At 31.9% G+C, this 15,151-nt stretch overlaps 3 protein-coding genes across 4 annotated transcripts in view; 2 read left to right on the top strand and 1 right to left on the bottom strand.

Annotated features, from left to right (window-relative positions):
- The window catches only part of clos (closca), a 37,302-nt gene that overhangs the window by 7,574 nt on the left and 14,577 nt on the right, over window positions 1-15,151 (bottom strand). Inside the window, exons 11-12 of the mRNA XM_075312089.1 lie at window positions 10,003-10,808; window positions 9,666-9,857 (exon numbers count right to left, since the gene is read on the bottom strand). Coding sequence (XP_075168204.1) covers window positions 9,666-9,857; window positions 10,003-10,808 — 998 coding nt within the window. The remainder of the gene's footprint in view (window positions 1-9,665; window positions 9,858-10,002; window positions 10,809-15,151) is intronic.
- Window positions 2,449-4,520, top strand: Map60 (Microtubule-associated protein 60). Its single transcript, XM_075312090.1, has 4 exons — window positions 2,449-2,754; window positions 2,816-2,957; window positions 3,019-3,455; window positions 3,519-4,520. The coding sequence occupies exons 1-4, from the start codon at window positions 2,622-2,624 to the stop codon at window positions 4,241-4,243; spliced, it is 1,437 nt and encodes a 478-aa protein (XP_075168205.1). The 5' UTR covers window positions 2,449-2,621; the 3' UTR covers window positions 4,244-4,520.
- LOC142240385 (RWD domain-containing protein 2A) overlaps window positions 12,964-15,151 on the top strand; it is a 35,750-nt gene continuing 33,562 nt past the window's right edge. Inside the window, exon 1 of one of the 2 annotated variants that reach the window (XM_075312093.1) lies at window positions 12,964-13,064. The gene's annotated coding sequence lies outside the window, so the exon portion shown is untranslated. The remainder of the gene's footprint in view (window positions 13,065-15,151) is intronic. The other variant, XR_012723254.1, reaches the window with a different exon arrangement.

Here is a 15,151-nt window from a genome sequence, read left to right as displayed (position 1 = left end):
ATAGTTTCGAAAAAAAAATAAATATACATAGTAAATATTTATGAAATAAAAGGTAAAACCAGTCATTTTGACTGGCATGGTAAATCTAGTGTTAAGAAAAGTAATCGTGAAAAAATGGCGATTTTAGCGGCTAAAGGTAAGTACTATGTTCGCTTTTCGCGTTGAAATTTTCGTGGTTACTTTATTAAAACAGTTCAATATAAAACAGACAAATTAACTCAATTGATGTGTAGTTTCTTGTTCCATTAGTTTTCGGCAAGACTTTACAATTACATTACAATTGAACCCGAACATAGTAATAGCCTTTATGATATAAAAATTGATATAAAATGCGAAAAATTTTCAATTATTAACATTTACAGGTGAGTATTATGCTCGGTTATTTTCTCCAAAATACTAAATTAGAAGTACAGAAATATATAAGAACACGATTATATTTTTATCAAGTCTTTTCCAACTGTGGATGGAAAATATCCAAGGCATTGATTGCGAAAAATTTTACAAATTTAAATTAATCAATACAAAAAGTAACATCGAAGTATTAAAAAAAATTGTTTGACAAACTGTATATTCCTTCTAAATTTAAGAATAAAAATTGGACGAAAAAGACTGTACACATCAATTGAGTAAATTACTAATTCATTATCTGCTACGAAAATTATTATATTCAAAAAGCAAATTTGAAAATAAATTGATTTTCAATGCGAAAAATGTATATGATAACCTACAATAAAAACGCATCCCAATAAACACAGGATGAGCGTTTTTCAAATGCAACAACTTTTCAGTTTGAGGGTAAATATAATTTTCAACATAAATTCAACTTGACTTGAAATAGCTCATCTTCAATACACCTTCAAATTGTTTGCAAATTACTTCCAATTTGCCAAAATGTTGACGAAATCTTTGAAAAGGTGTTGAAGATAATATGAGAAAACTTTGACAAAACACTACCCTAAAATGCAACGAAAAAACCATGTGGTTTTCAATACTTATTTGTGCAACGAAGTTCGTGGTCAATTGCAAGAAATAAAAAAAATGGAAAATTTTAGACAAATACCAAATAGTTTATTAAAATAGGTAAGTGAAAATAAAAAAATGAAATAAAACTTTAAGGAAGTCACTAAATGTATATCTCTTTGCAGAAAACTAAAATATGGATTCTACGTTCTTGAAAACATTAAAAAGCTGACCGATGAAAAAATGGTGGACAATTAACTGGAACTGCTTCAAATAGTTTATAATAATTGGTACGTCAATATGAAAAATTAAATCAACACTTTAGAGAAGTCACTAAATTTAAATCTCTTTGCAGAAAACTAAAATCTACATTCTTGCAAACATTAAGAAGCTGACCAATGAAAAAAGAGTGGCTTATCGACAAGAAAAAGTTTCCAGAAACATTACAAGTGCAACCAATTAAAATTGTTAAAAACAACAAATTGTTGAAATCAACAACTTCTGGATGAAAATGTGCATCACATCGTCAGTTTAATTCATATGCTATTATCAGTTTAAAATGGATATTTTGTGAATTCCTTCTGCTGGAAATCAATTCTAACACGCGGTCCAGTACGTTCCTACTTTGAAATTGCCCGCATGTTAATAAATTTTAATGCTGTTTTATGACACCAAAAGGAAGGAAAACGAATTATCAATGCAAAAGTGTTTACTAATAATGTTTAAGATATTTAAAGTTTTGTTGTTTGTTTTTTTTTTGTTCTTATTTGTTGATATGTTTAATAAGATTATTATTTATCAATTGGTATTGTAGTGTATTATGTAGTGTAGTGTATTATTATATATTTTATTTTGATGAAAATGAATAAATTATACAAAATTCATAGAATTTTGGCTTTGACTCTCAATTTGAAGTGGGGATATCATTCATACAAATTTAGGTTGAAAAGTATTTGCAACGATGTTAATTTTGAATTTGACTCGCATCGAAAATTGTTTGACAAATTATTGAGTAGCGATGCATTTCAATTTGAGGATAACACTTGAGATATTATTGCTAATGTGTTGAATTTCACTGTTGAGGGTAATGTCTGTTTTTTGTTGAGAACGCGATTTTCTCAATAATTTTTCAACTTGAATATTACCCTAATCCTTTGAAAAAATGTTTGAAAAATTGTTGAAATTTAGCATTTTTCAAACGTTTGTGTTTATTGGGATATATTTTAGGTTCTCTAGCAAAAACAGTTAAATTCACATCTAATTGGCAGCACTGGTCAAATATGACGTCTAATATGATGAATACCAAATACATGGCGACGCAAAAGCGGTTACTTCGCGAGCTAACGCATTGAAAGGCGTCAATTTTTGTTTGACCGCCTTTTGCAGGATCGAATTTTTTTATTTGATAGTATTTGTTTTGTTTACTTACATGTATTATGTATGTGTATCTATTTTATATGTATTAGTAAAATGAGTATTCTAATATGATGAATACCAAATACATGGCGACGCAAAAGCGGTTACTTCGCGAATATCTTCAGAGAAAAACACTTTTGCAAACGAGAGTGCATTTAATTCAGAGCAATTCATTAAGGAAGAAACATTCTCTTGCATATTAAATATAATTTGAAAAAAAAAAATAAATTGTGTTTCGTGAAAAAATGCCCATACAATTAGACAAAATTCTAGCTGATATTGCGAACGAAGTTGCTTTGCATCCTAATAATCAGGACGCTACAAAGAAAGAAATCGATGATGCTTGGTCCAGAGTGGGAAAGAATAGCAATTTGTCGGGTAAAAGAATGTCAATATTTCAATTGAGTACATTTCTTAAATGCTGTTTTCTTGTATTTAGTCCATGAATCCCGATCGATTTTTAAAGTTTTACAAAAAAAGTATGACCAAGAAAAGGTAAAAGAATCATCTGCATGGAAGTTATTTGCCCTAATGGATAAAATTCACAAAAAAACTGAGCCGAAGGTCGAATTGAAAGAAGAGTAAGTAAAATATATGCTATTATCGAATTTATGTGAATGTTATATATAAAATTGAAATTAGGGAGTCTGCTAGCCCAATGGAAGAAGATGAGGAATATGAGATGTTGGAGGTACAAGAAGAGGACGAAGGGGGAGCAGGACAGCAACAGGCCCAGTCTGGAGAATCTGGTTCTGAGGGAGAGAGTCCCAACAAATCCAATAAATATTCAGAGTCGCCAGAGAAACCAGAAGAAAAACCACAGCCGAAAGCAATGGGCCGAAGTCAGACAACTCCCACAAGCGCTGGTGAGAACAAAACTTCTAATACATCCACAGCAAAATTGCTTAATTCTATGGCGGGAACTGCCATGACTAAATCAATTGGTGCTACAGTACAGCAAACACCATCTGCAACAGCTGCTGCTTTGCAAAAGAAAGGTATCACTATGAAAAAGACCAGCGTTTCGGTTTTAACACCAAATAGCCAAAATGCGCGATCCGTAATGAAAAATAATCAAGGTAACATATACTATACAATTTTAAGCGTATGTTCAATTTAATTATGGACCTTTGTTTTTTTAGGACGCACACCAGCCAATGCTGGTGCAATGCATGGTTTGGAAGTGGGAAAAACCATACAATTACCCGATTCCTTAAAACGTAAATTATCGACAGATTTGCCATCTACACCACAAACTAAACGTATGAATCAACAAAATACTCCAAATTCTGCAAAATCCTCTCCAACATCTATTACCCAGAAATCTTCGCCCCAAAGACAGCAACATACCACAACTGCCCAACTTTTGCAATTAAAACAAGATTGCCAAGAACAACGGCAACAAGCTTCTGCATCTACACCACCCGGTATAAATCTCATCACTATACCAGCAAATCCATCTTCGAACCTTGTAAATGGCATCATCAATACCAGCAGTGCAGGCGGAGGCCCATCTTCGTCCACTGCAGCCACAGTAGGTTCGACGACATCGACTAATGGCTTCTCACCTCGTATTGAAGAGATAGATTTTCGCAATGATATTATATTTGAGTCGAATAATACAGTCAATGGGACTGCAATAACTGGCAAAGTAGCTAGTACATCGGAAATTATAAACTTGGGTAATTTCGACAATTCATTGCCACCGACATTCTTTAAGAATCTTTGTAACTCGTCACGCCACGAAGCATTGGGTTTGTATGTGGCTAACGTTATGAATCGCTTGCGTGCCAGGTCAGCCGCCAAGTTGGAAGTGGCTATATTAAGAGCAATTTTGGATACACAGAGTGATGAATTGGAACAGTAGTTTAAAATATATAATCTATATAGTCGGGTATGTTAAGCATAAAAAAATCCATTTACGATTTTAATATTTTATATTGTCACATTTGTGCTTGTTTCTTTTAAAGTCTGTTTTTATCCCTTTTTCATTTATGTCACCTTTCGATTTTAACCGTTTTGTTACTATGCAATTAAATTATCCCTATTATACAAAAAGTATTTCTATTAATTAATCCTCATGTTTAGTTGTTAAGCAAACATTTTAAAAATAAACGTATTTGACAAAATATCTATTAAAACAATTCGAAGCATGTGTTATGTACATAAAAGGGGGTAGTAAACAATCAATTGTGGATTCATATATAATAAAAGGCGGGAAATTTGTAATCTATTTTTGTTTTATCTGGCAATGCCGTTACATGTTCAAGGACGAGATAGATCAGAAAAACACTGATGATGTTTAGGGGTTGATAAACAACAAAAGCATACCAAGAAATACCCATTTATGTATATAAGGCAGGTAATGGACAATTTAAGATGGAATTTTTATTTAAGAAATATGGTTAACACCTCAAAATAAGATGTTCAATATCTCAATACATGTATTAAGAAGAAATACGGAAAGTCGTGAGTGTGTTTCAATAAACCGATGCCTATCCAATTTTATGTACAATGATAGCTCATGAACTACTACTATTTTAACTATTTTTTATTACTGCAAAAGCAATATATCTGTATTTTTGTAACAACAAAATTGCTAGTCTGTAATTGGGAGAAAATGTCTGCGGATTTAAGATAGAGGTATAACAATTTCCGACTTTGGTTATCGAACTCGTTTATGACAGTGCAACATGCGGTTGCAGTTAATCTCATATGTGGACGAAATAACACATGTCACATTTTCAACTGATGGGAAATGATCCAAAGTAACAAATGAAATATATGTACAACAATGATAACTTGCGCAAAAGTGTAACAAAATGGTAAATGACCTATTCATCAAAACTAAAACTAAGATAAAAAGGAAGGCAAATCGGAAATAGTACATAAAATAAAATGCGATGGGGATGAAACCGATTTATACTCAATGGCTTATGTTGGCACCACCAGGACTAAAATAAAAAAAACAGGCTTTCTGCCCACAAGTTCGACCAAACGATGAAGGACAAGCTCTTAGAACAAAAACCGATCCTTGCAGCGCATTGCACGACTTAAGGACACACCAAATTTCAAGTACTTTGAAATCCTGATGTTCGAAGAGAGCAAGAGAAGGAGATATACACTTGAGATGATTCAAATAATCAATATTCCCACTGACGAACGTATGAGTTTCAAAACCAACAGATATACAAAAACCTTATTCAAAATCAGAAACACAAATAAGAGTGCATTAGTTAGTTATGAACTTAGTAAGATGGACGTATATAGCTATGTCAAATCTAATGACCTTTTTCTGTATGTCGAACTATAGCTTTCTTTCGTATATCAAACGAAAGAAAATTGATTTTGGTTTCTCTATGTCGAAAAGCAAGTCATTTCATATTTTGTTGTCGAGTTGGAAACGAACGCATATCATAGGTGTCAAGGAAAAAGTGAAAACATTGTTAACATTTGAATGAATTCTCAGGCCAAAAGATTGAAAATACTCATTTTTGATAATAAATGTATTATCATACAAACGATACGAACTTTCAGAAATACAGAAACCCAAATTGATGATAAATCGAGTGGCTGCTTTTCTATTGACTAGGGTTTCGTTCGATATACACAAACAGGGTATAAATACCATTATTGTTTTATGTTTGATTGGGCTCGAAATCTATCAAAAGTGTATTTGAAATACATTTTTTTATAAAGCAAAGTTAAAATCCAGTTAAAGTGGATTGTGAAAGTGTAATAAGAATGAGGTACTAATTATCTGAAGAAAGCCTAAACAACTTTGGGACTACTCTTAAAATTGCAAAAGGTATATTGGTGAACATTTTTCGAAATGCTATACGAACATTCTTTCCAGATATTTTCCAAACATACTGCCTCGATCAAAGAGAAAAACATGGCTGCCCGACGCTCGTACATCAGTATACCTAGGAAGACGAAGAGCTTTTGTGGATTAAAAGGTACTTATTTTCGATTGCTTTTATAGACTCTTAAGTAACACTATAAGAATCGTCAACTGTGTACCAAAAAATTTTAAACATAGACAAAACGTAGAGTCGTTAGGTATTTTTTTATTCAATAGTTGTTGCATTTATTTTTTTTATTTCTTTTCGTGTTTTTACTGTAAACACGGTTGCCACTCGAGAGAAAAATAACGTACCAAAATTTGGAGAAAATTTTACCAAAAAAAAAACTAACAACAAAAAAATCTTATTTTGTCAAAATTTCATTTCTATAGAAAATTTGTCAAAATTTTATTTCTATTGAAAATATTGTCAAAATTTTGTTTCTATTGAAAATTTTGTCAAAATTTTATTCCTATAGGAAATTATGCCAAATTTTTATTTTTTTATTTTCTATAGATCTGTAGAAAATTTTGTAAAAAATTTATTTTTATAGAAAATTTTGTCAAAATTTTATTTCTTCGTTTTGTTTGTTATTGTTGGCTTCTCTTCAATCGTTATTGTTGTTTTTTTGTTTTTTGATCTCAGCTTAAAGCCATGCATTGACTAAACTACAAGTGTAGCTTAACCAACAGAGGAAAAGTATGCTTGTCAAATTTATTTGGGCAAAGCCCTATAGACTGCAAGATGGTTGGATGTACAGCTGTTTCGGAATTACCACATTCCTCATCAGCATCCTCTACTTGCAGCAAAACTATCAACCAATTATCAGAATAAATTCGGGTAATTCACTCAACCCAACGTGAACTACACTTGAACCTCCCGAAAAAGGGTTTGATAGTCGGCTACTGCCTAAACAAATTTGCCAGCATATCTCTTTTCCTTTGCCAAACTCAAATCATCGATTTGTATGTATTTGGCTGGGTTTGTTTTTGAGCGTGCTTCCTCTATCTTCATTCGTTTTGTTTGTTATTGTTGGCTTCTCTTCAATCGTTATTGTTGTTTTTTTTTTGTTTTTTGACCTCAGCTTAAAGCCATGCATTGACTAAACTACAAGTGTAGCTTAACCAACAGAGGAAAAGTATGCTTGTCAAATTTATTTGGGCAAAGCCCTATAGACTGCAAGATGGTTGGATGTACAGCTGTATTTTTGTTTAGGCAGTAGCCGACTATCAAACCCTTTTTCGGGAGGTTCAAGTGTAGTTCACGTTGGGTTGAGTGAATTACCCGAATTTATTCTGATAATTGGTTGATAGTTTTGCTGCAAGTAGAGGATGCTGATGAGGAATGTGGTAATTCCGAAACAGCTGTACATCCAACCATCTTGCAGTCTATAGGGCTTTGCCCAAATAAATTTGACAAGCATACTTTTCCTCTGTTGGTTAAGCTACACTTGTAGTTTAGTCAATGCATGGCTTTAAGCTGAGATCAAAAAACAAAAAAACAACAATAAAATTTTATTTCTATAGAAAATTTTGTCAAAATTTTATTTAATAGGAAATTTTGTCAAAATTTTATTTCTATAGGAAATTTGCTAAAAACCTTACGGAACCCAAGACCTTTTCAACGAAGGCAAAACCGTGGAAATCGGTTCGTGCGTTCTGGAGTTGTTGCGTCAGGAAGGAAAACCTGACTTACAATATAAGTAGAAGAAGATTTTGTCAAAATTTTATTTCTATAGAAATTTTCGTCGAAATTTTATTTCTATTGAAAATTTTGTCAAAATTTTATTTCTATAGAAAATTTGTCACAATTTTATTTCTATTGAAAATTTTTTCAAAATTTTATTTCTATAGCAAATTTTGTCAACTTTTTATTTCTATAGGACATTTTGTCAACATTGTATTTCTATAGAAATTTTTGTCAAAATTTTATTTCTATAGGAAATGTTGTCAAAATTTTATTGCTACAGGAAATTTTGTCAATTTTTTTTCTATAGAAAATTTTGTCAAAATTTTATTTCTATAGAAAATTTTGTCAAATTTTAATTTCTATAGAATATTTTGTCAAAATTTTATTTCTATAGAAAATTTTGTCAAAATTTTATTTCTATAGAAAATTTTGTCAAAATTTTAATTCTTTAGGAAATTTTGTCACAATTTTATTTCTATAGAAAATTTTGTCAAAATTTTATTTCTATAGAAAATTTTGTCAAAATTTTATTTCTATAGAAAATTTTGTCAACATTTTATTTCTATAGAAAATTTTGTCAAAATTTTATTTCTGCAGAAATTTTGTCAAAATTTTATTTCTATAGAAAAATTGTGGATTAACTCTTAGTTGGAGAGGAATGTTTTGCAAAATCCACCAAAACATCAAGACATCAATAAGACATTACGGAGCCCAATACCTTTCCAACGAAGGCAAAACCGTGGAAATCGGTTCGTGCGTTCTGGAGTTATTGCGTCAGGAAGGGAAACCTGACTTATTTTTATATAGTAGATTTTGTCAAAAATTTATTTCTATAGGAAATTTTGTCAAAATTTTATTTCTATGGAAAATTTTGTCAAAATTTTATTTCTATAGAAAATTTTGTCAAAATTTTATTTCTATAGGAAATTTTGTCAAAATTTTATTTCTATGGAAAAGTTTGTCAAAATTTTATTTCTATAGAAAATTTTGTCAAAATGTTATTTCTGTAGAAAATTATGTCAAAATTTTATTTCTATAGAAAATTTTGTCAAAATTTTATTTCTATAGAAATTTTTGTCAAAATTTTATTTCTATAGAAAATTTTGTCAAAATTTTATTTCTATAGAAAATTTTGTCAAAATTTTATTTCTATAGAAAATTTTGTCAAAATTTTATTTCTATAGAAGATATTGTCAAAATTTTATTTCTTTAGAAAATTTTGCCAAAATTTTATTTCTATAGAAGATATTGTCAAAATTTTATTTCTTTGGAAATTTTTGTCAAAATTTTATTTCTATAGAAAATTTTGTCAAAATTTTATTTCTATAGAAAATTTTGTCAAAATTTTATTTCTGTAGAAAATTTTGTCAAAATTTTATTTCTATAGAAAATTTTGTCAACATTTTATTTCTATAGAAAATTTTGTCAAAATTTTATTTCTATAGAAAATTTTGCCAAAATTTTATTTCTATAGAAAATTTTGTCAAAATTTTATTTCTATAGAAAAATTGTGGATTGGAGAGGAATGTTTGGCAAAATTAACCAAAACATCAAGACATCTACCAAACAGTACAAAATCTGTCAGTTTTGGTAGAATTCTACCAACTGTGGTAACCGTGAATGTAGCATGCCATACTGTTTGCTTTTTACAGACATTTTTCTACGAGTGTCTTTTCATCGAAAAATTTACATTGCAAACGTATCTTTAGTCTTTCTTACTTCGAATATGCTCTTAAACATTTCAATATTACTTACCATCATTTGCAAGAACAAACTTTTTGGAAACTGGAAGCCATTTATAAAATGTTGCTTGATTTGTGTAGTTGTCCAACAGAACTATTATGTCAACTATTTCCAAGGAAGTTTTGAGACTAAAACAAATTAAATCCGACGTATTGATATTAAGAAATTGCCGTATTTCAAAATGATCCAATGTATGGAATTTATCTAAAAACAAAGAAAAAAAGTTAGTTTGGTTTGAAAAATTTGCTTATGGGAACATTAAAATGAGATGTTTATTACAAACATAGAATACGGTATTAGTTTATCTTAGATATTAGAAACAAAACTTTTCAAAATATATTTGTTTTACCTTTTGTAACATTCCTTAAATACTGATCGATGTCGACAAAGCTTTGTGTATCCTCCAAATCGTTTTGCACGAAGCTGATATCAACAATTGGCGATCTTCGTTGTATTTCCCTTTTTAATCGCAGCGAACTTGGTGGCGTGAGTAAACCTTCGGGGCCTTGATACTGCTCAACATTCAAAGGTTGCTTAAACACCATATGATGATTTGGTATAACAACATTATTCGAATATAAAATGAAATTTTCTAGAAATCTTGGAGCATGGTATTTATGATTTACAATATCGGTGTATAGATTTTCGATATTATTGGTTAGAAAACGTTTTTCACCATTTAAATGGCTTACAATTCTAAGATATCCCGGTAAAGTTTGCTCTTCATTTTGTAACAATAACGTACGATTGTTAAATGAAATATTATTAATTTTTCCCATAACACCTAAATCGTTGAAAACATTTAGAGATGACATCGTTGTTGTACCATAAATTGTAAAATTTTCATATAAATAAACAGCATCTTTAATCCAATTGGCCACAGGAATCCCTTGTAGAGTATTTGTGGAACCTTCTGTTAGCAAATGTTCTATAGAAATATCTCTAAATTTCTTGGGGACTTTTAGGAAATAGGGCTTTTGGTTCGGAATATTATGGATGGTGTCATCAACTAAATTCATATCATTAATCATTACTTGATCGAGATTTCCGAAAACAACTGCTTCTAGTATAGACCAATTTCCAGATATAGAATATGGATGACCATTTACTTTCAAAGTATTTTCAACAAAATTAATAAAATCGAAAGATGTTTCACTGTAAATAGAAAAAGTATTAATACGCATTTACTTATATACCACGAACATTCCGTGATAGGCTAGATTTTCATCTTAATGTGGAGGGAAATAAAGACATATGGGGCAGAGCATAGATAATCAATCAATCAAAATAGATGACTTGTACCTCTCCGTACCGACAATGTTGCAGGAAACCAATTTCGGTTTCGGTGTTTTTCATAAAGAGAAAACTTCCTCAAAATTAAATTTTGTATTGTCAGGTTTTTATACACTTCACCACTACTGTGGTACAGGATATAATAAGTTTGTGCATTTGTATGTAACGCCAAGAAGGAAAATTCTGAGACCCATCATTTAGTATACCGATCGTCTTAGAATTAAATTCTGAGTAGCGATGTCCGTCTGCCTGTCTGTCTGTTCATGTATTTTTGTGTTCAAAGTACAGGTCGCAGTTTAAGTCCGATCGTCCTCAAATTTGGCATAGGACCGTTTTTTGGGACAAAGACAATCGCTATTGATTTTGGAAAAAATCGGTTCAGATTTAGATATAGCAGTTATATACATAAATTTATCCCCGATCTGATCATAATTGGCATGTTTATTAACCGATGTTTTTCAAATTCCGTACATCCGAATATTTTATGAGTCTCGCAAAACAGAGGTCCAAATTTACTACTGATTTTTGCACAGCGAGTAGAATTGACATTCTACCAATGCTTGATAAATTTGATTGAAATCGGTTCAGATTTAGATATAGCTTCCATATATATCTTTCGTCCGATTTGAACTTATATGGCCTCAAAAGCCAGATGTATGTCGTGATTTGCTTCAAATTTTGCACACGTTTGTATTATTGTTATGTGTGCCAAATTTGGTTAAAATCGGTTCAGATTTAGATATAACTCCCATATATATCTTACGCCCCAGTGGTCAAAATTTCACTCCGATTAACTTGAACTTTTGCACAGAGAGTAGGACTAACATTCTTGCTAGGTATGCCAAATTTGGTTGAGATCGGTTCAGATTAAGATATAACTCCCATATATATCTTCCGCCCAATTTAGATTCACATGACCACGGAGGCCAAAGTTTTACTTCGAAAATTTTGAAGTTTTGCGCTGAGAGTTCAATTAAAATTTTAGTATGAAACGATAAATCATAAATGCAGGCTTGAGAAATTTTATGCACTTTAACATGCACCACCACCGTGGTGCAATGGTTAGCATGCCCGCCTTGCATACACAAGGTCGTGGGTTCGATTCCTGCTACGACCGAACACCAAAAAGTTTTTCAGCGGTGGATTATCCCACCTCAGTAATGCTGGTGACATTTCTGAGGGTTTCAAAGCTTCTCTAAGTGGTTTCACTGGAATGTGGAACGCCGTTCGGACTCGGCTATAAAAAGTAGGTCCCTTGTCATTGAGCTTAACATGGAATCGGGCAGCACTCAGTGATAAGAGAGAAGTTCACCACTGTGGTATCACAATGGACTGAATAGTCTAAGTGAGCCTGATACATCGGGCTGCCACATAACCTAACCTAACCTAACATTTAACATCATCTGGGATTCAAATTGTGGATAACATAGGAAAATTGTGAAAACTAGTCTCAAAGAGAATTTTGAATACCCCCTCTTTTCACCGTTTATTCTTCATTTTGGGAAAGTCAAACTGCGTTTGGCACCGATTTAGTTTATATGGGCCAAATTGCTCAGAAGGGAGAAAATTTCATCAAAATAAAATTTTGTATTTTCGTAGTTTTTATGCAAATATAAACTTTTGATAATAAATCATCTGGCGTTAAAATTGTGGATAAAATAGGAAAATTCTGAAAACAAATCTCAAAGAGAATTTTGAATTCCCCCAATTTCTTCGTTTATTCTTCATTTTGCGTTTTGCACCGATTTAGTTTCTATGGGCCAAAGTGCTCAGAAGTGCAGGGGAAACCTATTTCTAACCTTGATAGAATAAGAGAGGTAGTCTCAGCTTCTAACTTTAATTCTTTAAGAGCAAAACATTTTGGAGTAAATTTTATATTTCTTTTTTTTTTTTGTTTATAATATCTTAATATATTTGAGAAAACTTAAAAAAAATGGATGGTTCTATCCCTAACATAAGATAATTGTACAGATAACAAAGCAATTTTTGCCACATTCAATACGACCAAATATAGGTTTGCGTATACAAAACATGTGTTTACAACATATCTTTTCTGTTCCCTTTCTTTCTATCATTCGTAAATATTTTTGGCTGGCCACTTGCAGTTTAATGTACCAGGTAAATTTTTCAATAAAATAATAATTAAGAAGAAATATAAATATGTATTATGACATGGAGATATTAGACAATCGATTTGGGAAAGTAATCTTTTGCTTTTATACAGCAAAATTTCAATTGGGTTTAAAGACCACATGTGAACATGTGCGCAAAGTTCAAGTATACCCATTTGTTGACCATAAAGCATCTAGGTATTATTATAGTTTCATACAATTACAGGGGCATTGAGCCAGGTAGATACACCATGTCTTCCTAGAATTTCATTGGTGGAAAGGATAGGTACAACTCGTAGCAAGACGATTGTTTACAGCAAAGATCGTTACTAACCCACTTGAGATCTAATAATGCCTATGAACTGAAAGAGCTAAAAACGATTCTGTATGTTGCCTCTTAAAGAGTGCTACGTCGAAAGGATTCAACTTTAAAGTGTGAGGGTAATATAATTGGCCTGCCCTGATTGAAAAGAGAAGACCTTTTCCTAGTGCTGTCTGTTGGTGAAATACCAATCTATCTTTAAAGTTAGTTAAAAACAAAACTTTATATAAACTTCAACCAAGATATTCAAGAACAACAGAGAACAATATATATAGCAGTAAGTTCGGCCGGGCCGAATCTTAAATACCCACCACCATGAATCAAATATAGTAGTTTACTTTGAAAACTCTTCGTCGTAGCGGGTTGCTTGATAATATAAAGAATTTCAGGGGCTTTGATGACAGATATTCTCCCAAGCAGAGCAGTTCAACCAATACACTTCCCGAAGATAACTTTAAAGATTCTACCTGTGAAGACTATATCAAATTCTGGATAAGAACCAATTTTGTTTGAGTTTTAGAGATATCATAAACATATCGTGTTAATCATGAAATAAAGCCTTGATTTGAAATCTTAAATCTGTAGATTTTTACCGCCATTATTTAAATGATTACGAGGAGTAAAATCTGGAAATTTTATTTTCAGTTTCAAGCAATTTTTATGATCAGGGCGCCTTTTATACCGTCAATGTGTGAAATCGGTTTATATGTGTGAAATCGGTATATTTACATTTTCGGGCAAATTTATTAAAAACTACGGTTTCGATAAGCCCAAGGAGTTAAATCGGGAGATCGGTCTATATGGAGGCTATACTAAAACATGGGTCAATACACACCGTATTAGGCTGACCTATTTGTGGTCCTAAATACCTCTAGGTTTCCAATTCCAGACAAAGTGGATAAAAACTACGGATTCTAGAAGCCCAAGAAATAAATTCGGGAGATAGGCTATTCCAAAACATGGGCCAATACTCACCATTTTCGACATCCCTCTTAATGGTCCTCAAATACTTCTAGAAGTCCAATTTCAGACAAACTGGGTAAAAAATACTAATTCTAGAAGCCAAAGAAGTAAAATCGGGAGATCAGTCTATATGGTAAGGTCCTAAAATACCTCTAGATTTTCAATTTCAGCAAATCGGATAGTAAATACAGTTAATACGAGCCCAAGAAGTGAATTCGGGAGATCGGTCTATATGGGGGCTATACCAAAACATAGATCGATACGGATTGTTTTCGACACAACTCTTTATGGTCCTAGAATACCTCTAGATTTTCAATTTCAAGCAAATCGGTTAGAAAATACAGTTTATAGACGCCCAAGAAGTAAAATCGCGAGATCGGTCTATATGTGGGCTATACCAAAACTTGGACCGATACACCCCATTTTCTCTTTGTGGTCATAAAGTACCTCTAGATTTTCAATTTCAGGCAAATCGGATAGTAAATACAGTTTCTACAAGCCCAAGATGTAAATTCGGGAGATCGGTCTATATATAGCCCCCATATACCAATACGGATTGTTTTCGACACACCTCTTTATGGTCCTAAAATACCTCTAGATTTTCAACTTCAGGCAAATTGGATAAAAACTACGGTTTTTATAAGCTCAAGGCCCCAAATCGGGAGGTCGGTTTATATGGGGACTATATCAAAACTTGGACCGATATAGCCCATCTTAGAACTTGACCTTCCTGCAAACAAAAAACGAAGCTGTGCCAAGTTTCTTGTATGATGGTGGACCTTGCTCAAAGACAGCATTCTCTACATACA

This window comes from Haematobia irritans, chromosome 5 (assembly GCF_050003625.1).
Source record: "Haematobia irritans isolate KBUSLIRL chromosome 5, ASM5000362v1, whole genome shotgun sequence".
Lineage (NCBI taxonomy): Eukaryota > Metazoa > Arthropoda > Insecta > Diptera > Muscidae > Haematobia > Haematobia irritans.
Note: the sequence above shows the minus strand (reverse complement) of the source record. Positions and strands in the feature narration are given on the sequence as shown.

Bases quoted from the DNA above. Each gene is read 5' to 3' on its own strand.
- Map60 (XM_075312090.1), top strand. From the start codon at position 2,622: ATGCCCATACAATTAGACAAAATTCTAGCTGATATTGCGAACGAAGTT. The intron at 2,755-2,815 runs GTAAAAGAATGT...TCTTGTATTTAG, and splicing joins AAAGAATAGCAATTTGTCGG to TCCATGAATCCCGATCGATT. The intron at 2,958-3,018 runs GTAAGTAAAATA...AATTGAAATTAG, and splicing joins AAGGTCGAATTGAAAGAAGA to GGAGTCTGCTAGCCCAATGG.